The 24,954-nt window shown below is 50.6% G+C and overlaps 2 protein-coding genes across 3 annotated transcripts in view; one reads left to right on the top strand and one right to left on the bottom strand.

The window, feature by feature from the left end:
• Positions 1 to 13,506, top strand: part of Farp1 (FERM, ARH/RhoGEF and pleckstrin domain protein 1) — a 229,758-nt gene extending 216,252 nt beyond the window's left edge. For both annotated transcript variants that reach the window (XM_034497328.2, XM_034497327.2), the window contains exons 18-27: positions 1,372 to 1,609; positions 2,412 to 2,542; positions 5,398 to 5,466; positions 5,625 to 5,714; positions 6,204 to 6,286; positions 6,366 to 6,478; positions 6,969 to 7,135; positions 9,934 to 10,041; positions 10,506 to 10,657; positions 12,050 to 13,506. In XM_034497328.2, the coding sequence (XP_034353219.1) occupies positions 1,372 to 1,609; positions 2,412 to 2,542; positions 5,398 to 5,466; positions 5,625 to 5,714; positions 6,204 to 6,286; positions 6,366 to 6,478; positions 6,969 to 7,135; positions 9,934 to 10,041; positions 10,506 to 10,657; positions 12,050 to 12,131 (1,233 nt within the window). In that variant the 3' untranslated portion in view covers positions 12,132 to 13,506. The remainder of the gene's footprint in view (positions 1 to 1,371; positions 1,610 to 2,411; positions 2,543 to 5,397; positions 5,467 to 5,624; positions 5,715 to 6,203; positions 6,287 to 6,365; positions 6,479 to 6,968; positions 7,136 to 9,933; positions 10,042 to 10,505; positions 10,658 to 12,049) is intronic.
• A 409-nt stretch (positions 13,507 to 13,915) lies between these two features.
• Stk24 (serine/threonine kinase 24) overlaps positions 13,916 to 24,954 on the bottom strand; it is a 99,947-nt gene continuing 88,908 nt past the window's right edge. The window contains exons 7-11 of the mRNA XM_034497524.2: positions 23,005 to 23,150; positions 22,565 to 22,688; positions 21,699 to 21,767; positions 20,294 to 20,430; positions 13,916 to 17,095 (exon numbers count right to left, since the gene is read on the bottom strand). Coding sequence (XP_034353415.1) covers positions 17,059 to 17,095; positions 20,294 to 20,430; positions 21,699 to 21,767; positions 22,565 to 22,688; positions 23,005 to 23,150 — 513 coding nt within the window. The 3' untranslated portion in view covers positions 13,916 to 17,058. The remainder of the gene's footprint in view (positions 17,096 to 20,293; positions 20,431 to 21,698; positions 21,768 to 22,564; positions 22,689 to 23,004; positions 23,151 to 24,954) is intronic.

The following is a 24,954-nucleotide window of genomic DNA, read 5'->3' as shown; positions in this document are numbered from 1 at the left end:
TGTCCTCACACTGGGTCTTTCACAGATTCAGTTTTATCTTCCGCAGAGTGTCCTGTGGCTGGATGGTACAGATCTAGCCTGACCCAGCTAGCTTCTTTCTTCCATGATGTGACTTACTGGCTGTACATCTCAGTCACCGGCCATTCCTAAGACGGCTATTCTCGCTCCATGTGCTTTCCTCAGCCCGGTCTGGCTCCCACTTATCTGAAAAGAAAAACCAAACCCCCCTTATTTGGGGGCATAGGTGCAGGACTCAGGAGCAGTGGGGAGACGTGTCTGGCCCTTCCCCCACTCCCAGGGACATTTCCTTGATGCTGATCACCAGCCACCTGTGGCCTTCTCAGTCTGATTGCCAAGAACCCCCACTGCTCTTCCACCAAGAGCTGCTAACTCTGCCTTCTCCATCAACCAGCACGGAAGACTAAAAGTATACCCTGTGCCAGGCACCACGTTCCTCAGTCCACGGGCTGACATCTTGTGCTCAGCCAGCCTCCTCAGCCTCTATGGCATTTCAGTGCCATGCCGACCTCAAGGGTTTGCAGCATGGGGCTCTGTGCAAGCAAAGCAAAAATGGACTGGGGAGGGCGCTGGCAGCCATGGCTGAGGAGCGAGCTGAGTCGCATGGGTTTTGTTTGCTCGTCTTGTTTTACTTTGGTTTTTATTGTTGGTATTAAAGAATTCTTATAAAACAGCAGGCGATTCTAGAAATGTAGCATCCTGGGTTAGCAGCGATGCCTGCTTGTCGTGTCTTTGCTACCCCACCCCCGCAGCCCAGGCACCAAACTGCATTTGCTCACGCTAAGCATAGTCAGCCGTCTCTTTGGCCAGCACGCAGGAGCATGTGCCTGTGGCCGTCTCTCCTGTGTGCCTTCACTGTGTGCATTGAGTTCAGCTGAGCTCTGCAGTACTATCTTGTGTCAGAACATGACACTGGATATAGCATGACCAGGAGAACCTAGCCTATGGTTCTATCACCATATGATAATCAGGTCTTTCTGCAGCGTGTGGTCTCCAGCCCTCACTGTGAACTACCCACCTGCCAAGCATCAGCCCACACACCCCCAAGGCACAAGATGAAAGCGCACACAAAGAGAGTGCATCCTGGCCTTGCATGCCTCTGTTTTCCGAGGGACGTGTAGGCCTCTGATATCCCTCCCGTAGCTCACCCGTTCCCTAATAATGCAGGTGCGTCTCAAACCGGTCGCTGCCTTCATGGGGTTCTCCATGTCATGCTTAGCAGCTCCTAGAACTAACAAACTAGTGACCTACGAGAATTAAAACGTGTAGAATCATGAGCACAGAGGTTTCCTCGGTTTCCCCACGTCACGCCGGCGGGCACGTGCTGACAGGGACATTGCTTCCCCCCTAAAGCACCTGGCGGCCCACCTGTGGAAGCACAGCGAGGCCCTGGAGGCCCTGGAGACCTCCATCAAGGGCTCCCGGCGGCTGGAACATTTCTGCCGAGACTTCGAGCTGCAGAAGGTGTGTTACCTGCCCCTCAACACTTTCCTCCTGCGTCCTCTACACCGGCTCATGCACTACAAGCAGGTCCTGGAGCGGCTGTGCAAGCACCACCCTCCGAGCCACGCTGACTTCAGGGACTGCAGAGGTAAGAATGCATGTGCACATGACCCACACCAGTGCCCGTGCCCCCTGCAGGATGCTGTGCCCACTGGGGGTCTCTGGACTGTCTAATGTTGCAGCATCCCGGGTTTCCATCGTGTGATGGTTACCATCCTGATCTTCCTATGGGAAGGTGATGCTGGTAGATAGAACACTTTTTTTTTTCTTCCCTGTTAGCACACACTCCTCTCCTTTGCACTCAGTACTCCCATTTCAGGCCCACTGGGGGAGGGGGGGGCAACACCTTGACCTCTGCCTGACCCTTGAGTTAAGGCTGCCCTCTCTCCCATCTTGTCTCACACCACTGGCATCATCAGTCAGCTATGCCAGGATGGGATGGCTAAAGGCCCCTCCCAGCTTTGAGCGAGTCGCCCACAAGGGCGGGGTTTGTGACCCCCCCTTAGCAAGCCTGGCCAATTTGCATTGTGTTTCTCTAGTCACTAGTGGGGCTCATTTGTCCTTAAAAGTTAAATGGACTCCAGTGTCACCTGTCAAGACATAAGGTGGCCTCGCTGATCAGGGACCAGTGAAGAGGCTGCCCCTGGGTCCCTCTGTGCCTGAGCACCATGGGGCTAAGATACCCTTTGTGCCCTCTGAGCCTCCTCCCACCCTGCTGACCAGTGGATGCCCAGTAAATGTCTGTTAGACCAAACTGGGTTGTAATGTGTGAGGGTGGAGCGGGCCTGGAGCTCATGGCACTGGCTGAGACAAAGCATCCTGGAGTAAGCTCATCCTGCCGGGCTCCTGGTCCTGTCTCTGCTAAGCTGCAGCCCGTTTCCCTTCCTCAGCTGCGCTGGCAGAGATCACAGAGATGGTGGCACAGCTGCACGGTACCATGATCAAGATGGAGAACTTCCAGAAGCTTCATGAGCTCAAGAAAGATCTGATTGGCATTGACAATCTTGTGATCCCAGGAAGGGTAGGCACAAGGTGTCGGGTAGTGTCAGACAGGGTGTCGGGGCTGGAAGGTAAGGCTGGCGGGCTCTGGTCTCCTCCTACCACCTGGGAGAACAGGGGAACACCTAGTGTGTGCTAGCATAGTCGGTTAGCTCTGGCCTCCTGATTAGTTAATGTGCTTATGTCCTGCGCCATCCCAGGCCCCTTCTTCCACACACACATTGCAAAGACAGTTTAAGAAAGTTTTCATGCTTTTTAAACTTATATAAGTGAAAACAGAAAATATGGTGAAAAAATGCCAGCAATGGTAATGGTCAGGGTTAGGGTCCAATACTCTCTCTCTCTCTCTCTCTCTCTCTCTCTCTCTCTCTTACACACACACACACACACACACACACACACACGTGGTTCGAGATGGTGACACACATACTTCTGGTCTGAGACTGTCACATACACACACACACTTGTGATCTGATATGGTCACACACACTTGTGGCCCGAGACTGTGACACACACACACATACACACACTTGTGGTTCAAAATGGTGACAGACACACTTGTGGTCTGATATGATCACACACACACACACACACACACACTTGTGGTTCAAGATGGTGACACATACACTTGTGGCTCGAGACTGTGACACACTCACTTGTGGTCCGAGACCGTGACACACACTCACTTGTGATCCAAGCCTGTGACACACACTTGTGGTCTGAGTCTATGACACATGCACACTTGTGATCTGAGCTCCATGGGATGAATGGTTGTGGACAAGCAGCACTCAGTTACCCTGTTAACACCCTTGTCCTGCTGGCACCGTGTCAGAATCAGGCACTCAAGGGTCATGTGATTAGCTGCACATTCTTTCCAGCCCAGCGGGAACGGGGAGATGGGAAATAGCCCACGTTACGTTTGTTCTGTTACTCTCCTCGGGGTGGGCTGTGGGGGCAGCCATCCAGGAGACATAATCACTCGCTCACTTATCACATCTCCCCTGGTCTCTCTATGGGATGGCTGGCTGAATTCATACCCTGCCCAGCCTGGTCCTGGATATGCTTGGCCTCTGATCCCTAGCCCAGGCTGCTCTCAAACTCTTGATCCTCCTGCCTCCTCCACCGGGAGGACTACTAGGATTATAGGTTATGAGCTGTCACACTCAGCTTGCCATGGCAACTCTGTGTGTGTGTGTGCACGTGTTCATGTGTGTGTGCGTGTGTGTGTGTGTGTGTGCGCGTGCATGTGTGTGCGTGCATGTACATGTGTGTAGGCTAGACTGGATGGCCACCAAGTCCCAGGGTGTCTCCTGTCCCCAGCTCCCCAGTGCTGGGATCACAAGTGCACACCACCATGCTTGCCCATTTTACATGGACACAAAGGTTCAAACTCAGGTCCTTCTGTTTGCACAGCAAGCACTTTACCACCAAGGTTCCCCTAGCCCTCACCCAGAAAACTTCTAATCCATGTGACTCGAGACCCATGGGGGAAGCCTTGGATATTTGGGTGTACCTAACTCTAACCCAGACCCAAATGGTCTGGGCCTGCTTGCCCATTGAAGTAGGATTCTCCACATTAGTGCCATATGCCGTAAGACTAAAGCAGGTCTGCTTGGAGCTTCAGCAGCCATGCTCTGAGCCCAGGCTACCCCACAGCAGTCACAGCCTTGCTCTGAGCCTCAGATAGCTCAGGGTAGCCTAGCTCAGGGCAGCCTAGCTCATGGCAGCCATCTCTCCTAGAGTGGCAGCCACACAGCCCGGCATCACAAGGGTATGTTACCTGTGAGCCAGCCAGATGCGCTTAGGCAAGTTTCTTAACCATTCTGCTTGTCTGTCTGAACATGGAATAACGCTGAACTTCAGGAGCTAACTAACAGGAACACATAGATGTGTCAGACACATACGACCCGCTCAGCAAAGGGAGTTTGTCTACTTGTGAGGTTGGAATTGGCTGCCTTACGATGCAGGCATTGGCTCAGCACGCTGCCTCCCTGAACTGTTCACAGTCATCTGAGTAAATCAGAAAGGGATGAGAGGCCGTTAGAGAGACTGACTCCTGATCTGGCAACACGGAAGTTGACAGTGGTTGTCATGAGTGATAGATCCGATGTGCATTTTATTAGACACTGGTCCATGGCTATAATTCCAGATTCTCCAGAGACTGAGGGAGGAGGGTTAGTTAAGCTCAGGAGTTGGGAGCCAGCCTAGCAAGACTCTCATCTTAGCTCAGCCATGATGGCACACACCTTATTTTGGCATCTGGGAGGCAGAGGCAGGAGTAACTTAGGAGTTCGGGACCAGTTGGTCTGGATAGCAAGTTCTAGACCAGCCAGAGTTATGTGGTGAAACCTTGTCTCTGAGAAAGAGAGAGGAAGAGAGGAAGGAAGGGAGGAAGGAAGGGAGGAAGGAAGGGAGGGAGGAGGGAAAGGGAAAAGAAAAGATCCGCTCTTAAAAACACACAACACTGTTGTTTGCTGACGTGCTTGCTCCTGTGAGAGACCCGCTCTTGGGAATCTGGAGTTCAGGGAAAGCGTGGCTCAAGAGGCAGAGTTCCTCAGATTCTTTTGCCATGGCTCATTCATACTCTACAGCTACCGTCCCTCAGAACCACAGCTGTTGATCACGGAGAAGAGCGATCTACCCTCAGTACCTTTCCTGGCCCCTGCTGCCTGCTGCAAAGGTTCCTGGGAACAAGAAAGATGGCCCTTAGCCATGACTTAACAGCAAGGAGGCTGGGGGCAAGCAGCAACCACGCATACAGTGATCACTGTTCAGTGCTGTACTGTCACGGGTTGGGTGAGGGCCGAGGAGGCCAGAACCCAGGCACTGCCGAGACTCTCACCCTCTTAGTAAACTGAGCTTCTGTCTGCTCTGCAGGAGTTCATCCGCCTGGGCAGCCTCAGCAAGCTCTCCGGGAAGGGGCTTCAACAGCGCATGTTTTTCCTGGTGAGTGGGGCAAGCCAACCGGTTTGTCCTTGACAGTCCCAGAACCATGTTGCCAGTGGGCAAGGAAGGTCCTGAGACTAGCCCTCACCCACCCCCTTGGGAGGCCTTGGAGGTAAAAGGGACCCATTCAGATCACACACTTCTGCTTGTACCTCTAGTTCAACGATGTCTTGCTGTATACCAGCCGGGGGCTGACGGCATCTAATCAGTTTAAAGTCCACGGCCAGCTCCCGCTCTACGGCATGACGGTAAGAGTCCAGTGCTGGCATGCCCCCCTTGTGAAGAGCAGATCCCTTGGGGGCCGATAGCAAGGAGGGCCCCGGAGAGACACTACCTTGTCCACACACGTGAGGCCTCAGGATGGTCTTTGTAGAATCCAGGGAGAGTTTAGGCTGTATGTGAGCCTGCCTCTCTTGTCTCATTGCTGGCCCCAGCTGTCTCTCCAGTGAGGACAAAGCCAATCTTTCTCACCTGCATCCTGGTCATCAGGTATCCACAGGGCACCTGCCTTTTCATAAGGACCTGGCTAATGTCAACCTTCTCACAAGATGGAGAGGAAGTATATGACTTTTGCCTTAGCGCATCTTCCCTGACTATGGAAATGGCTCCTCTGGGGCCAGAGTCCCGCTCTGAATTCTGCCTTTACTGGTCTGGTAGCCAGTTTGGTGAGTGTCCACAAATGCACCAGGTGCCTGGCTTGTTGCCCAGCCGCGTCTCAATAAACTCTGCTTCCACAGATCGAGGAGAGTGAGGAGGAGTGGGGCGTGCCCCACTGCCTGACCCTGAGGGGCCAGCGGCAATCCATCATCGTGGCCGCCAGGTAACTCGTGAACCTGACCTCTTACTGTCTGCCTTTGACTGGCCATGGTCTGACAAGCCCATGTCATCTCTGTCTTCAGTTCCCGTTCAGAAATGGAAAAATGGATGGAGGACATCCAGATGGCCATTGACCTGGCAGAGAAAAGCAATGGACCCACCCCCGAGCTCCTTGCCAGCAGCCCCCCTGACAACAGTAAGTAGTGTGGATGTGTCCTTGGTGCAGTGCCCAAGGCCATGGCTACAAGGCCTGTCCCCTGAGGGAGAGGCAGGGAGGGCTCTGCTTCACAGAGGGAGAATACCATACACAGTCAGAACCCCTAGCAGGTAGGCCTCCTATCCATGCTTTAGGGATCAGTGTTAAAGATTAAGAAATTTAACTTGTCAAAAAGTGGATCCTTCCTGAGAATGAGAGGGACTGGGGTGTCATCTCTTCCAAGCCAATGTTACCCTGTATTAGCTGGTGTTCAGAGACAGGAAGCAGGCCACAGGCCCAGTGTCTACATACATGTAGGAAGGATTCCCAGCCAGGGCAGGGGATTCTGGGAGGATGCTCTCCCACGGAGGCCTCATTAGAACCCTGCTCATTGGGTACCCTTTGGGGACCACACTGGGAACCTTGCCAGCACTCCAGGCTGGTCCTAGGGAAGAGAAACACCAGTACTGCCCCTGATCACCTTCTGCAGAGTCCCCGGATGAAGCCGCAGCGGCTGACCAGGAGTCAGAGGATGATCTGAGCGCCTCTCGGACCTCGCTGGAGCGCCAGGCCCCTCACCGTGGCAACACAATGGTGCACGTGTGCTGGCATCGTAGCACCAGTGTCTCCATGGTGGACTTCAGCATTGCAGTGGAGGTATGGAACTGGCCTGAGCCGGCCTTCACCTTCAGCCTCGGGCTTACTGAGAAGCCTCTGTGCCCGGCCACTGAGAGCGCCATTATATGATCAGCTGGCGCAGAAGAGCCAGCCTAAGGGTGTAAGGAACTGTACTCACCCCACAGCTGGGGCAGAGTGGCGCTCTCCTTTGTAAATGCGGTGCAGATCCCCCTCATCTGGCTTCCAGCTGCCTGTGAGCCACCTCATTTCCTTTGTTCTCCACATTGTCTTTTCTTTCCATGGAGTTAGCCAAGGGCAGGATTCTGCTCCTGTACAGCTGTGTAACCCATACCAACCAATAGCCACACACACCATGGAAGTTGTCGAATGAGGTACCCAGAAGACACCATGGCAGTTGTGGAATCAGGTACCCAGCGGGTAGCCAGGTCTGAAAGAGGATGAGGTGTTTCTAGCAGGGCTCCATTGCAGTTTACAGGAGACATCCAAGAAGGGACCCCAGGGTAGGTGTCTCCAGATGGGCTCAGTGACTTGTGGCTTTGAAGGCGAGCCTTCCATTGGGTCACTCCAGCTTCTAGACTTCTCTAAATCCCACTTCAAAGTAGCCACTGCGTAGCCTGGCAAGCTTAGGAACAGCAAAGCTGTCTCCTGATGCGTTATCAACAGCACCTGCTGGTGCAAGGCTCCATGGTCCCTCCTAGTTGTGTGGCTGCTTCTACATCTTCAGTGCCTCCCAACTCTGGCCCTATGCGGGAAGGGCAGGGGCTTCTATAGACGGACTCCACTCATTCTTCAAAATGTACAAAGTTCTGAAGTTGTAATGTTTGATTTGCCTGGGCCACATAGTGTCACACGAAAGGCTGAGCCAAGGACAGTAGTAGTTTGTTGGTCCTTTGATCTTTAAAAAATGGAGATATACACACAAGTCCTTTAAGATACATCCCAGTAGTCTTGGAATTGTGTTCTGCAAGTGGCCGTCAGTTTACAGAGGTTCCTACTATGTCCTGAAGACATTTTCAAGGGGCCCCAGCCAAGACCCTAGCGCTCCCACACACTCCCTTCCCCGTGAGTGTCTAACCTTGGTGTCCTGTGGTCACATTTCCAAGCCCTGCCTGCTGAGAGGCTGCCTGCCTGCTGCCCTTGCTCCACGCCACCCTTCCTCTTGGCCCGTGTGAGGGCATCCCAGGCAAGGCATGACCTGTCCTTGAAAGCAGCAGAGGACCATCCTGGGAGGACCATCCTGGGGGAGGCAGTACCCCCAGACACAGCAGCTCCTCCATTCTATGAGGCCGCTGGCCGTGTGCTGCTGCCAGGAAAACGTTCTCTTGGCCTCTCTTCCTAGATGCTTCATTCTGCCACCCATGTGAACGCGGGCTCAGCTTTAAGAGGGCAGGGTGCGGTGACAAGTGACAGGCCAGACACTACCAGCTTTGCTGGGGTTGGTGACTGGGGATGCAATGACAGACCAGTGTCATTGTTTAGGGAGAGTTCTGAAAGGAGGGCTGGACAGAAGGGTTTATTAGGGTCCTGTCTCATGGGCAGCGAGGCTTGCCACTACCCAGAATCCCTTGCCCCCCCTGCAGGCAGGTAGTGGCAGCCAGATGGGTGGATGGTTGAAGCTGTTCAGGCAGAATTCCCTCTCAGCTCACCTCTCCGTCTCCCGTCAGTCTGACCAGCTGAAGGATGGAACTTGTAAACATTTCTTCTCTAGGGCCTTCCTGACACCAGCGCTTAGAAAACAGTAAAACAGACTTAGAGGTATATTAAAGCTTTTCTCTCAGCAGGGGTGGGGTTACATGTATGTGAGCACCGTCCTGCCCGTGGTAGCCAAGGGGGGTGTTGAATCCCCTAGAGCCTGAGTTACCTAGGCCACCGTGATCTACTAGTGTGGGTGCCGGGAACGCACTTGAGGCCTTCTGCGAGAACAGAGTGTGCTCCGTGCGTGCTGCGGGGCTCTCCCTTCAGCCTGAGATGCTGAACCGGGAGGTAACAGATACACAGTTTGTCAATCTCACCGTTTTCAGTGAACTGTTGGGGGGCATCCATTACCCTTCGCTACTGTACACCTCCAGCTTTCCTTCCGTGCCCTCCGCTCATGTCACTTGACAGCAGGGTGAAAGGTCGGCTTGTCAGGAAGTGGCCAGACCTCTTCACTGTCTGTGCTGTGTCCTTGCCCTCACTACACACAGCAAGGATTAATACTTACAGGAACTGCAGGAATTCAACAAGAGTGGCTTCTGGGCCTTCCCACTAGGTGGCAGCATAGAGCCGCTCCACAGATCTATGCTGATAGACCTGGATCTTGCAGGGAAAAAGACCAGAATTCCAGTGACTTAGATGACTCCTCATAGTTCAGGTGGTCAGAAATTCAGGATCCTAGCCTGCAGTGAGCCAGGCCCTCTTCCCTGTAGGGACGCTCTGTGCCTTTTCAGCTCATTGGCTGGCCATCCCTGATTGTGGGTGCCCACTCTACCCTCTGCTTCTGGTATTGAATGGTGTCCCTGAATCACTCACTTCCTTAGAACGTCACTCATCATATGACCGACCACCTAGCTCCCTAATGATGTCACATTCAAGGGTGACTCTAGTAAGCACTTACACCTGTGCAAGGTCAGGAATTCATCATATAGCCTGATGACCTGGCAACATACAATGAAGGACGTCTGATGTGGGAAACCCATGCTCAGAGCTAGGAACTCAGGACCTGGCTCTTGAGACGCAGTGAATGCCATGGACCTGGTGTTCCGACTCCCTGCTTGTCTTTGATCTGTTTCTGACCACCTCCTATCCCTCCCTCACCCCACCCCCACGTCTTTCAGAACCAGCTCTCTGGGAACTTGCTGAGAAAGTTCAAGAACAGCAATGGCTGGCAGAAGCTGTGGGTGGTGTTCACTAACTTCTGCCTGTTCTTCTACAAATCACACCAGGTAAGTGCCCCACATGGGCAGCTGGCCCTAACCTGAAGTACACCTGCTCTCAAGCACAGGGGAATGCCTCCCTGAGGCTGAGCCTGCAGCACCTGGTGTTGGGAAATGCAGGGTTCCAGGATCAGCCATGTCCATCATAGATTTTTAGCTCTAAATGAACACTGATATCCAATTGCTCAAAGATAAGCTGCCTTACTAGCTCTGCTCTGCAAGGGAAGGGGGTGACTCGATGCTGTCTTGTGTCAAGGGGGCGAAAACGAGCCAGATGCCTGCCTTGTTCTAAGGGACTAGCCCTTAAGGGAGGAAACAAAAGCATGTCTTCTCCTGGAGGGACCACGGCACACTGGCCAAGATTGGCTTCCTCTGGTCCAACATATTCCCGAGCTGGAGCCCTTGACTAGAACAGCAACCCTACCCAACACCACTGACCACGTCCTCAAAGGCCCCTCTGTACCCTGTTGCAGGACAGTCACCCCCTCGCCAGCCTGCCTCTGCTGGGCTATTCACTCACCATCCCCTCAGAGTCTGAGAACATCCACAAGGATTATGTGTTCAAGCTGCATTTCAAGTCCCACGTGTACTACTTCAGGGCTGAAAGTGAATACACATTTGAAAGGTAGGTGCCCCCTAACCCTGTTTGCCCACCTGCAGGACCGTGGTCCCCATCCTGACATCAGGGTTCACCTCTTCTGAGTAGTTCGTGAGCATTCTGTAGGTCTGCTTCATACTCCCAGCCCCACAGCGTGGTGTCACAGAGATGTTAGCTCCTGCCATGTAAGGTCAGCACACACCAATGTGCTTGGTGCTCTACCATGTACACATTATACTAGGAAGCTTCAGCAGATGCACTTTAGGGGGAGGCAGGGCACAGGTGGCCATAATGGAACCAAAGGATGATTCTAGTTAACGACCACACAAAGAAAGCAAGCTGAGTGTTGGAGTGGTCCGAGACCAGGAGGTTAGGAGGGAAATAGACTTCCAGGTTTTCAGGTGTGAACTGACTTAAAGCTGTTCATGAAACTTACATTCCAAGGGGAAACTGGGCTTTCGGGAAATGCATTCCATAGCACCACAAGACAACCAAGGTCACTGTAGTACCACTCAGAGGTCTCAACATGCCAGGCCCCCCCCCCCCCCCCCCACTAGGGAGCAAGTTCTCGTCTGGCCTGCTACTTTTCTGGATGATGGCTTGTTCCCTCACTGGCCCATAGCATTTCTAGGTCAACAAGCCAACTAGAAACAACCCCTAGCAAGTGTCTGTGAAACCAGCCAGCAACCCCTAAGCCAAACTGCTTGCAAATGCATCCAAAAGGTGGCAAGTCTCAGCCCAGATCATCAGTTCTCAACCTGTGGGTCTCGACCCCTGCACGGGGGTTTGCCTAAGACTTGTCAGAAAACTCAAGATATTTACAGTATGATTCATAACAGTACTAAAATTACAGTTATGAAGTAGCAACAAAAACAGGAAAGTTGAGAACCACTGGTCAAGATCTTCAAAGATCTAGAGAGATCCTTCCAAGGCCTTGCCATGCTGAATCCCAAGAGTAGGTGGTCTTCTTTACCCACACTCAAGACATGTTGGACCAGGTAACTTAGGACAGATGATTCTGAACATCCCTGAACCCTGGGAGCTGGTCCTAGTAACACCCTCAACTGTGACAACTAGCAGCTTGCAGACTCGGCATGTCCCAGATCCAGTGCTACCCATTTCTTGCAAATGTACAAGAAGATGCGCTCATCAAATGAGACGGGATGGTTGTATGAATGCAGCCCTTACAATGTCTTTGGAACTGCCCGCCGTATGTGCATCGTGCTGACAGTTCCCAGACATCGTCCCCCTAAAACCATTACAGGGGCCCTCTGCTTGAACAACAGGGCATCTTTGACAAGCTCTGGTCTCCCTTCCACTTGTCGTCTTTGGAAGTAATGCCTTTACAATGTCTGTTACAAACCAGGTGTGGACATACAAAGTCACCCAGTGCTTATGTCCCTTCTCCCGTCCTTTTAGATGGATGGAAGTGATCCGAAGTGCCACCAGCTCAGCCTCTAGGGCCCACATCTTGAGTCACAAAGAATCACACCTGTACTGACGGCTGGACGTGCCCACTGGCTGCTTTCCTGGAGGATACACTGAAGCCTAGTGAAATGCACACCGTGTGAACACAGTGACCACCACCTGCGGTGGTTCTCACCCACCCTCCTTCACAGGCCTATCTCCAACATTGTCTTTTCCAGTATCTTTTTGGACAGCCTTTCCCTCCAGGCCTGGGGGGAGGGGGGGGAGGGCTTGTCTTGCCATTCTCCAGAGGCGCTTCAGCTTGTGCCAGCATTGACACATTGTCATCGAGAGTGCCAAATGACAGTCTTTGTCCTGGAGCATAGCCAGTCCAGGGCCACACGTCCGCTCACCGTGTCAGGGAAGACGGCGGGTGAGCGTTTCACCTGCAGACTGCTGTTTTCCAAACGGATTTTTCCAGTGTTCACAACACGGCATGGTCTTGAGTAAATGAGATCATTTTGGATTTCATTTTTTTTCTCCAATCTTTCTACTTTTATAATAGGACATCTGTAGGACTCACTTTTCCTGAATAAGCAATTTGTGGAGCACTCCGTTCCACTAAAGGGGTGGGCTCCAGTGACAGCCTGGTTGTCATACCCATTTTCTTGGTGGAAGCTGACCAAACTGTGTGATTCCTATTTACAAAGTGTAGTGGGGTTGTTTTCTGTGGAGAAGCAGATAACCAGTGCAATACGTGGGCGTCACCGCCCTGTGCGTGGTGTGTACAGTGGGGGCTCCTAGGCCATGTTGTTTTGCTGTCTGTTTCACAAGCATGAGAAGCTGTATGTTGTTGACTGGGGCCATTTGTGCTGTTACATTATGGGGCACCAAGCGAGCTTCTTGGAAGCAGCACCGTATGGTAATGGTACGAAGTCCCAGCCCTGGTGATTGGCCCCAGTTCCCTGCAAGGCCGTGGTTTGGTTTGAACCTGCACATTCTCTAGTAGTATCTATTGTGCCTGTCTCCAAGTCTTTCTCTTTTTTATACTCATTCCTTCTGGGCATGGGGTACAGACAGGATGACAGCCCACATCCTGGACAGACTCCTCTGGGGGACCTGGCTGCCAAACACTACCTGAGCCTCCCAGTGGAAAAATGTTTGCCTGCTCTCTAGGGCAGCTGGGTGGCTGCCATTCCCTTCATGCATAGAACCCTCTATCTATAATGCAAGCTGGCCAGGTCAGCAGTCCCCTCTCCCTGTGCCCTCCACCCCAGCAAGGGCCTTCTTACCTAAAAACAGACCCACCAACGTTGAGGGGTTATGGCTGGTGTCAGACTCACATGGATAAGGAATAAGATGTATCAATCATTTGCCTTACAATGTACCAGATGGTTCTAAGTACCAACAAAAGGGAATAAAAATACCTCACGCCACGATCCAGCACACAAAAGTCTGAGGCAAAACCACCACCTGTGTTCTCTCTCTGTGTGGCGGCGAAAGGGTGGTACTGGGTGGACGGGAAGGGGCACAACCTCTGAGGAAATGCAACATTTAGCACACTAATGAGTAAAGGCTTGGGCAGAAGGCACACCGAGTGAGAAGGGCAGACAGCTCTTGACACTCCCCAGACACTGCCACTAATCATCTAGGGGGACCCCATCACCAGGCACCCAACAGTGTTGGAAACAGGCTCCCTCTGAGTCAAATTCCCACAGGGCTGGAGAGGAGATGACTTCCTTCAGCAGTGTGAGTAGATTCTCCCCATGTGACTGGCACTTCAGACTCCAGTACAGCTGCAGAGCGAGATTAACCAAGTGCACAGCAGAGCTGCTGGAAGAGGCGGAGTCTGAGAGATCCCACAACACAAGACGCAGCAACAGCTTTCCAGAGCTTTATTGACCAAGCACGACAGTATGCGTGCTCAGGAATCCACCTTCATTGCCATATTTTGTAGCAGAAACACAGAAGCCAGGTTTTTAAAGAAATATAATGCATACACGATTACAGGTTTTCCCAAAGAATAGTATAAAACACCACATACAGAACCAGGAACCATATCGAGCAGCTCAAGAAGAAACCCCAGCTGCTAGGAAGGAACCCACGGTCTCTCATTCTGCACAGGTGGTTCCACATCACAGGGTGTTACCTACTGGGACAGCAATGGGGGGACCATCATCGAGCCAACGTGTGGCACACCTGCAATCTCAGGACTCATGAGGGCCAACATGGACTACCTAAAGGACAACCTGTCTGTGAGCCAGGGCTCAGTGCTCGGCCTACCTCACTGCTCCTCAGGATGCTCATTTTCCCAGACTGGTGGCATGGTTGCGTGAGCTGTGGACAGCATGCTGCTGTGGAAGGACTTCTGGGTGATGCTGAGCTCACCCACTGTAGCCTGTGATGCAAAACCGGTACCAGTGTCCTGAGATAGGCCCTGCTCTGAATAAAGGACTAGAATTGAACACACAGCTTGCCGAGCTAAACAAAACCTCATCGATTTTGTGCTACAGTGTTAACATAGAAGAGACTATCTAACGAGGCAATCCACTTTAAACCTGTCAACCCCACATCCACAGCAAGGTTTCCAACAAACTCTGTTGCTTCCACAGGAGATGGGAACCATGCCTTGTGGTCTACTACGTGCAGAGGACCAGCCTACACTCACCTCGGTAAGCTTATGCTTAATTAGCATCTAGTCCTCTGAGCAGCTCAGCCACAGCTGTTAGGTTGTTAAAGACGGATGGCAGGGATTGCAGGGTAAGCACAGGAAAGCACTGACCCAGCACACACAAGTCCTGGTTCATACACCAGCACTGGAAAGAGAAAAGACGATTGGCTTCACCACTGTATCACTGCCCACTTGTAAAATTGACGAGCTCTCTCCACTAGAAATGCCTGTGGCCCTTAGGGACGCTTTTCAAGTCAACAGCACTCTGCAGAACAGGTTCATTTGGTGACTTTCCTGCAACAACCTTTGGTTTATACATCAAGCCTGGTTAAAAAAAAAAAAAAAAAAAAAAGACCAAAAGCAAAACAACAAAAACAAACAAACCACAGAGCACTCCAAAGCAGAGCACTCTAGAAACAAAATACTCTCCAACTACTGTTCCAGGTAACATTCGTGGTATAAAGTAACACTGTACTGGGGCCAGAGTGATGGCTCAGCAGTTACGAACACAGGCTGTTCTTACAGCACACCCAGATTCAGTTCCCAGCACCCACAGGGCAGCTCACCTATAACTACAGTTCCCAAGAGAGGGATCTCATTATCCTCTTCTGGTCTTTGAGGGAACTGCACACATGTCCCATAGACTCAAAAAAAAATTTTTTTTAAAGCAAAAAACAATTGTGTCTTTCTTTCCCCTAGCCAAAATGTATCCTTGAATGAAATTATTACTCCAGCTCAAACCTAGTACTTCTAACAGACTACCACAATTGATTAGTCTAAAAACCTGGACCCCATTTAGTAAGTCTGAGCAATGTCTCAAGCCCGACGCGTCTAGCCTTGGCCTGCCTTCCTGTAACACTACACACCAACGCAAGGCTGAGCTGATGTTGCCAAGTTCATCCAAAGTTCCTGCTCCAAAAACCCTTTGTCTTTCTCAAGATCTAAGACCCCAACAGGGAGGCAGTAATTAGCATCAACAAACAACACTACACAAATCTGAGCGAGACCGGCAAGACCGGGGAATTCCCAACCTGCCAAAGGATGCTCTACAATATAAAAGAACAGAAAGCTTGGCTGACAGGACCAGCAGACCCGGTTCTTTGAGCAAAATCAAAACTGCCTTTCCAAGACCCCAGCAAGAGCTTCAGCAATTTCACAAACCCGCAACATAGGTCATAACTCGGACCAATCACACAAATTGCATAGGGAGATAACCTGGACATTTGGCTTTTTGACATCTGGGCACTTTCCCCTGGAGTCTTTCAACATGTCTCAACATACACACGCTTCCTCAACTATACACATGTGCAGAGCAGATGCCCCATCTGCTCCGTGGAGCCATGTTTCAAGAACAGTTGCAAGATGAGTGAGTTATAAAATTTATTTGTGTAAGCATTCAGACACTTTGTGGTGGAGAAGATGATACGCAGGTTGTACTACAGGATTTCATGGAAAGATGTCAGACAAGACATCTAGTACAGATGAGGTGGCACAACCCAACATAGGTTAGATGAGAGCGCGTCATCCGGAAGAAACCTAAGAGGATAATTTAAAGCTCTGTGAGACAAGATATGTTCCAATTGAAAACACTAAGAAACAGTACCATTGATGGAAAAGGAAAACTTCTAAGTGTACCAAAAAGGGCGTAGGGTGAACGAGAGGGAAATTTGCATCTGTTGAGGTACAAATGGGAGTGTTCCATGAGGGGAGGGGGGGTTAATTATTATTAATGACAGACCCTGTAAATACAAAATAAAATCCAAATCACTGGTCACGAGATTCAAAATTTACACGTAATAAAGGCAAGGCAATAGACTCAAGTTCTGGCCTGTCAAATATTTACTCCACAGACATATCTACAGAAGCACTTGGCCAATGTGTACACAGTGATCCTTATGCACGCCAAAAGGGTTTCCGTAAAAATGACGCTATATACAGTCTGTACACTGATCCACCAGAACGACTCTCCGTCTCCGGGGGGAGGAGCTATCGATATGAGCGGGATACCTGAGGTTGCGTGTCTTCAATTGCCTTAAAACAATCCAAATATACATTTCAGGGTTTTTTGTGTTTAAAGATACTTTCTTTGAATATGTGCACTATGATTAAAATTAAAAACGATAAAAAAATAAAATAATCGCTTGAAGGAGGTGACCCTCCCCCACCCCATCGGAAAGACTCCATCTGGCTGTGGCACGATGAGGCTGTTCCCTGGACAGGTGCTGGCGCTACCGGAAGGTGAGCCCCTCCGTGACACCTCTTCGCAGAGTCGGCAAAGGCTCTCGTTGACTTTTAAAAAGAAGGGAGATGAAGAAGAAAGGAAAAAAATCAACCCTGGTGCCATGGGCCTTCAGTGTGCTGAGGCTCCCCCGCCGCTCAGAGAATATCTAGGGAGAAGCAGAGATCAGTGAGCACCCCTTCTTGCCACAGTGAGATCTTGGAGAACTGAAACATGATTTTACAGAAGCTTCAAAGTCTTAGGAAACACGCCAGGAGAACAACAATGAGCAGGTTACCAGATGTATTATACAAGAGTTTATAATGGCTAAGAAACCTCTGGATTTAACTAAAAAACTCAGTGCTTGAAAAGCAAGCCTCTGCAGCCTGTCTGGATGAGGGTGTCATGCAGAGAGCAAGTCACACCTAGGACCACCTTGCTTTGTGACTGTGGTGTATGTGTGCACTGTGTGTGGAGTCTACACTTGTATGTACGAGTGTGCACAACCACGTGAACACTGGGCTGAGGCTGACTCTGGGGGGAGAGGGTCTTCCTCTATCATGTTTTAACCTCACTTTCCAGGGAGTGTCTTGTACTGGGTAGGAGGAGCTTGCCATTCAGGCTGGGATGGCTGGCCAGCAACCCTCCGGGACCTACCCACATCTCCACAGAATCCCTACCCCATGCTGGGATTACACACGCGCCACAACACAGCCTTTGTGTGGGTGTTGGGACCTACACGCAGGTCTTCCTGCTTGTACGGAAAGCAACTTAACCTCTGAGCCCTCTCCAGGACAGGATCTGTTTTTAAAAACTAGTGGTGACCAAGGACACAGCAAGAGCTCAGGCCATGTTCATGCTAGCTTGAGTCCAAGCTCAGCAATTCTTTGGGGCAGCAAGATAGGGCTGCAGCCCAGATGAGCTATTTGGAAGCAGTATTCAAAACCATGGCCCAAAGGAGGGCCTATGTGTCTGCATGAACACCTTGCATATACCATCAGAACAACTCATGACCATAGGACTATGTCATTTCTTATTTTCAAAAAAAAAGTCTACACTACCTTGCTTCTGAATGCTACCTGGTATGAGCATTGAGCCCAGGGACGTATTTAAGAGAACTCATCTCAAACACTGCCCCCAGAGTTGCTTTTCAATACACCGAACATAGCATGCTCAGCCGGGTCTGTGAGATCCTCTCAGCAGCACACTGGAGCCACAGCTCGAATGTCAAGAGCTGCAAACAACTCATTATGGTTGAGTTGCTTCTCTGAGTGGATGAGCTGTGCTCACTGAAGGATCCCAAAGCCAATTCAGACTAAGACAGAGATGTCCTAAAAACGCTCACACAGAAGTGACTTCTGAAGAGACCGTCCACTCCAGCTCACCTAGGAGCAGACTGGGAAGAAGCCTAAGGGACGGGCACGGGCCGAACATCGCCCACGGCTGCTGGAACCCAGGTTAATGCAAAGCCAGAGCCATGTTTGCAGAGACAAGACCAGGTCCCCACCACTTAGTCATCTGGTGCCACTCAGCACAAAAGGCTACAAGGGTCTACTTGAAATCTGAGTTTGAATTGATAAGGATGGCTAATACACAATACTAAACCAGACTCCAAAGGTTTAATACCAGGGAAAACAATGTAAAATAACCTACTGGGTAACTTATAATGATTATAAGCTGAGACAGAAAATTATCAAAGTAATATTAGAATTAATTTTGTTTGTTCCTCTTCATGTTCTTGATCTAGTTTCTAGAAAATTTAAAATTCCATGTGTGAGAGGTCGGAGGACTCAGCTCAGTGGTAGAAGACTTGCCTAGCATATTCCAGACAAAGAATTAAATCCCTAGTACCACAAAAATTCACACGGGGGGAGGAGGAGGGAGGGAGGGAGGGAGGGAGGGGGAAGAGAGAAGGAGGGGGAAGAGGGAGGGAGGGAGGGGACACTTTCAATGCTAAGATTCAAATATCCAAAATCTCCACATTCGGGGCCAGCAGGCGCTTGCCGTGTGAAGCCTGGCAGCATAATCCTGATCCTGGAATCGGCATAGAGGGTGCATCATGGCACATGTACCCTCCCTATAATAATCTATAAAATATTTTTAAAACAAATGAAATTCTTCATTTTAAAATAAATGAAATATGGCTCCTATCACATTTCTAGTAGAGTTGGCAGATGAGGTGCCTCAGCAGAGAACAGATACAGAAACAAGAAAAGGACTGACTAAGTGTGTATGAGTCACACCACCTGCCCCGAGCTACTAGGGAAATCAAGTCACATCTACCAACCACTCATATAACATCAGGCAGCTATGGGCCACATGCATAACTCCTGAAGGTGACAAAAGCTGAGTGTGGTGGACCTGCAGCCCAGCTGCATGGAGGCCAAGGCTGGCTGCCAACACAGCAGGCTTTACTGGGAGGGCAGCAGGTCAGAGGTGCTTGTTGACAGGCCTGATGCCCCAAGTTAGATCCTTGGGTTGAAAAAGGGCAGAAGAGAACCACCTGCTGAGAGCTGTCCTCGGACCTCTGACCACAGTGTGCACACATGAATGCACACACATCACAGAAAAAGTGACACCTTAATATTCCAACCAGAAAACAGAAGGCAGGATAACAAACAGACACGGTTTCTGGGTGTGGTTCTGTTTTGCTTGTGACAAACCTTTTTAAATGAAAATCAGATGCCACTAGAAGGAAATACAAAGTTATCCCAAGTTAGGGAAATCAGAGACCTGCTGGGATAAACACACAGATTGGGTTTTGAGCTGTATTTTCTTTTTTTTTTTTCCATCTTGCCTTTAAGATTCAAATCAGGGCGATCTTAATAAAATATTGTCTCCTCCTCCTTCAGTGGCCTCAAGACTGGGGGTCAACAAGCAAACCATCTTTATTTTGTATCCCAAACAGTAATATCTATTCTACATGGAGGTATGTGGCTAAAGCCACCAGGCAGTCAGGAGCTCGCTTGCTCCTAGAGGCCAGAGCCAGGCTTCTAGGCAAGGCTTTAGGGATGGCTCTGAGTCCACCATGCCAAAGCCTCTGGAACCTGGACACTGTCTTGGTGTGACTGGGACTCTCTCTGCCCACTAGACTGTGGCATGCAGGTGCTTTAAGGCATCTTGCATTTATTTGGCAAGTGGAACAAGTACAAAGCTCTGTGGTCCTTTCCAGACTCAGGTCTCCCATTTGTACAATTCAGAACAAGCCTTCTCCCCCAGGGGCTTTACTCCCAAGGGATAACAGAACAAGAATGAAGAACCCAAGAGATATACCAAGCTGCAGCCTGCAACAGTTCCTAGTCCAAGAAGCCGTGCTGGCACCACCAGGCTCCCCTCCTGCAACCTGGCCCCAGCCAAAGCCAGTTACCTCTGCAGCCGCTGCACGAGCTGTGCCACCATGGTGTCAGAGATCCCAGGGCAGGCCTCTTCTGCCAAGTAGATGGCTCCCCGCAGCTCTTCTATTGACCCCAAGTTCCCTCCGCATGCCTGGCTCTTCTCCTTCAGCTAGAAATACACACAAGAGCAGTGTCATACACAGGCACAGACCTGGGCAGCAACCACTCCAGGAAGAGATAAACAGGCCCTGCCAACACCACATGCCAGGCTGACATGGCCCAAGCATGAGTTTTATGGCTCATGAGTCACTCTGGGTCCTCATCTTCTGTCTCTGGGTGACTCCTCTAGACCAGAACACAGGCAAGTAACTGCACACCTTCTCACAAGAGTTTGATGAACACTCCACTTTCTCTTCCTTGTGCAGCCTTCTGTTCACCCCTCAAAGTGTCATCAATGACACAAAGAACTCTGGTGTCACTTGGCAGCTATAGTGTGGGTCACCAAAGCTTTGCTCCTGATAGTTATGGGCTGGGGGTAAACTTCAGGCACAGAGCCTTCGGGGTCAAGAATGCTGTCAAATGTTCTCATATGAACCTTGAGCCCCGAGACTCTCATGAGTCATAACTGTGACTTAAGGCACTCCCCAGGCATGAAGAGCAACTTCAAATCTTTTTCCTGAATGTACTCGTAAGTGTGGAATATTCCAGAATCTCCCTCTTAAATTTGTTAACAAATGTTTTAGAAAATTCTCATCTTTGGTACCCAGGGTGCTAACCTAAGGCAGCCATTTCCTCATCCTGTCTCTGGGGGACACAAGGAGAGACTGGTCAAGGCGGGGAGGGCCACAGAAGCAGAGTACTCTCTGACACTCCAAGCACAGGATTTGGAGTCTAATCTGCCACGTGCCACTCACCTGTCTCGGACCTAACTCGCACCTGGGAGTCTCAAAGCAGAAGCAAAGACAAGACAGGAGAACCAGGACCCTGTCTCACCAGGACTGTGCTAACCTCAGTGAGCCCTACATCACTGTTTGCTGAGCTCTGGTGATTTATCCAAAACGAAGGGCGTTGGACAGCTCTAGTTCTCACCCATTATCCCTAACCACAGGGCACACTGGGGAAAGCAAAACAAAGAAAGATTCCCCTTCTGTCGCTCTAGAACTTCCAGACTATCCATTTCCAGTGGGTCTGAGGTGGCTGCTGAGGAAGATTAACTGTTTAAGCCCAGTAATGACCTACACAGCTTTCCCTAGTCCCCTGCCTGGCTTGTGGAAGGCAGGATCCAGGCCAGTGGTTACCGTGGACATGATGTTGAGACTACCTTTGCAAGTTTTAATGTCCCTAACTTGTCCTGTAGCCACCCACAGAAGGACAGCCCTGGTCTGGTCCACTCTTCTCCCTTTCTCCCCTCCCAAGAATGGCAGGCAGGGATCTTACCTCCGCAAACAGAGGAGAAATGATTGTGGATAAACACTGAGAGAAAGGCCTCTTTGGGATGTCTTTCATCTTGGGGAAGGAAAGAGAAGGGGCCATTAGAAATAGGCAACAAACACTGAGGTAGGCAAGAATTCTACCAAGGATGTCTGGATTCTCCAGCCTCCCTCTGAGCAAACAACTTCTGTTCACTATCTCTGAGTGAGGCTCTCTACAACGGGATCCTACCCATGTAGCTGTGAACCCACTGCAAGATGCCAGGAGTGAACTCCCTAGGCACAGACACATGTGCTCTGTAGGTTTTACTGAGGAAACCCTAGAAAGCTGAAGCTGGGTACTCCGTATGGCCACAGTGAGAGGCCTAATTCCCACTGCTCAGGCCTGTGCAGCCACAGAGATGGATACCGACAAACTAATCTTTAAAACATAGCAGCTCTTTGTAAACTCAAGTGGAAAACCCCCTTATTAACATTAAATCTATATTAAGTACCAAAAGGAACATACTGGTCTTTTAAGGGCCTGAAATCAAAATTCGCCAGTAAAGTCAGGGTGTTGTGAATAAGCCTAATAGTTACTTAGTCTTCACATGTGAAACTTCACAACATCCACCCTGTGGCTGCGGGTCAGGAGGACCCAGTGCTACGCACAAGGTAAGGTAAACAATTCAACACTGAGGAGACCAGCGCCCACAATGAGGCCCACATCACAGTCCTCAGCCAGCCAGCCAGCCAGAACTCCATCTCTACCCTGTCACTTCCCTAAGGTCAAATGCCACCAAGGAGCTGCTTTGAGGGGCGCCTCGCTTGCTCTTATGGCAGTCTCATTGTGTGCGGATTCCCCAGCGCCACTGGCTGCTGGACATGTGGTACCTTATTTCTTTCCAAATCTGAGGGCTGAAGAGTCCCATTCTCCAGATTCTTGGGATCTTTCTCCCGGATTGTGAAGATCCAGTCCCCAGAGTCGCTGCCTCCAGACGCCTGGCCATCTGTCTCCCTTGGAACAGAAATCCCACCAAGTTCACCAACAGGGACCAGACCAGGGGCTGCGCTGCCCAGACCAATGACCCCTGGCCCACCCCGTCCACTGCCATTGCTGCCTCCTGCACAGGGCAGCCATGCCTCTCCTAAGAACCCATCTGCCATTTCACTATTAGTCTTTCTTGGGCATCAGTGTCTCTGCAGGTTCCTCTTTCTGGCCATGGCTCTAAGTGTGTACTCTCTTTTGCTTGCCTCCCCCCACCCACCCCCCCACACACACAGCCACACCCCATCTCTGCTACAGGCATGGAGAGCCCGGCAGGGCAACTTACACGTCAGAGTCCTCCGAGCTGGAGTCCTCGTGGCTCTGCTCCGCCTTCCACCTCTTGTACCTGTCGATGAGCTCAGTCAAGTAGGACGTTTTCTTCGCATTTCGGATTATGAATTTGTGCTTCAGTAATTCCTTAGCGGTGGGTCTCTGGAAAACACACGTGTCAAAATAACCATCATGAGGGAGCTTCTTCATGCCACTCTGTCCCACTTGAACAGGCAAGACCTCTGGGTTAAAATGCCAGATGCACCATGGAGCAGCCCTGGGTCTGCTTCTGAGCCTGCTCCTCATTCAGGCTTGCTGGAGAAGTCATTCCATACCCGGGCCCCAGTATACGGGCACAGGGAAAATGGGAGAGAGTTTCCAACAAGGACAGATGCATCCTACTAGGGCAGTTCCACCAATGCACGAGAACTCCCGCGAAGAACTCCACAAAGAGCTTTGTGAGAACTTCTGAGAGAGTTCATCTTGGTTTTACTTGGTTTCTCATGATAAATGCTGAGAATGGAAATACACGTTCTTTATCATCTCCAATAGTGTTAGGCGAATACCCTAGACTGAGTTCACGGATTCGACTCAACTAAGAAGAGGTTGGGGCAGGGCCTGACTGGCTCCTGGCTCCTGCCTAGGTTCCCTCAGTCACCAGCACTCCCACCTTAGAAAAGTAGGTCCGTGCAGCTATCTCCACGCTGGTGACTGGGACCAACAGCTCGATCCCCACTCAACGTGGCACAACTACAACCAAATGGCATAGCCAGAGTTTAAGCCAGTGGCTTCCCCATCTACTGGCAAAAAGCTCCCCAAGACAGAGTGGTCTAACCAGGAACAGAGAGCAAAACACATAGATTTGCCAACCAGGCACACCACAGTGCTGCTTGCTCCAAAGAATCAAGAACAGCAGTTTCTCTAATGGAAATCTGAGAGCCCAGGTGGAATCAATGATTCCCACCTTTTGACAGGGACACTCCATAAACATCCCAAGTGTTCTCAGCTTTGCAGCCTTCACATCTGAAGGTTCAGGGGTAACCCAAGGTAGCGGGGTCCACAGTGGGAATAAGCCAGTACTGTGCATGCTTACAAGATGTGCACGTATCTGGGTCTCTCTCCTACTACACTGTTTGGTACCATGATACAACAATCACAGGCCTGGACTGGCATGCAAGACCACACCCACCACCACCTGATTCCCGCCCCAGTAAACAAATGCTGACCTGCTGACTTCAACCTGCAACCTACCCCCAACCCCAACCCCAACCCCAAGCTGAGAAAGTGTTGCCTGTCCTTTTTAATCCCTTTGCCAGAGCTGGCTCCTCCTGGGAACCATACAATGTTCCTGTGACATTCATCTTTTCTCGCCATTTTCAGACACGAGCTCATAGGGACCCTCCATGAGTATTCTTCGGGTTCAATGAAGCCCTTGGCACAGCTAAATCTGCTCAAAGAAACCCAAAACAAATCAAGGGCATGCAGGTCTACACATGACAAAGCACACAGGCTACCTTCAAAGAAAAGCCCCAATTCTCAGAGAAAACTGAGGAAAAGTCAGAGTAGCTAAGGCCCGCAGGCTTTGCCACCACTGAGTAAACACGAAGAGAAAAGGTGGGGTGGCAGAGGTGGGCGGCTCACACGTACCTGTGTGTCTGTTTCCTAGCACGTGACAACTGGAAACTGAACACTTGCTGCCTTTGAGTCTGCCCTCTGCTACTACTGAAGTCGCTTTCTAGTTTTACAGCCTGATCTTTCTCTATAAATATTAAAAATTGATGATCCTACCCCATAATACTAAGTACAATATTCTCCAGGCTCAATGAGGTATGAGATGCTAGAAAATAATTACATCTTAAATCCCTAAAAGGCAAGCGATGCCAACAGCAACACAAAGTGAGCATCTGTAATTAAAGAAACAGGGCAGTGGTGGTGCCCAGCACTTGGGAGGCAGAGGCAGGCAGGT

This window comes from Arvicanthis niloticus, chromosome 3 (genome assembly GCF_011762505.2).
Source record: "Arvicanthis niloticus isolate mArvNil1 chromosome 3, mArvNil1.pat.X, whole genome shotgun sequence".
Lineage (NCBI taxonomy): Eukaryota > Metazoa > Chordata > Mammalia > Rodentia > Muridae > Arvicanthis > Arvicanthis niloticus.
Note: the sequence above shows the minus strand (reverse complement) of the source record. Positions and strands in the feature narration are given on the sequence as shown.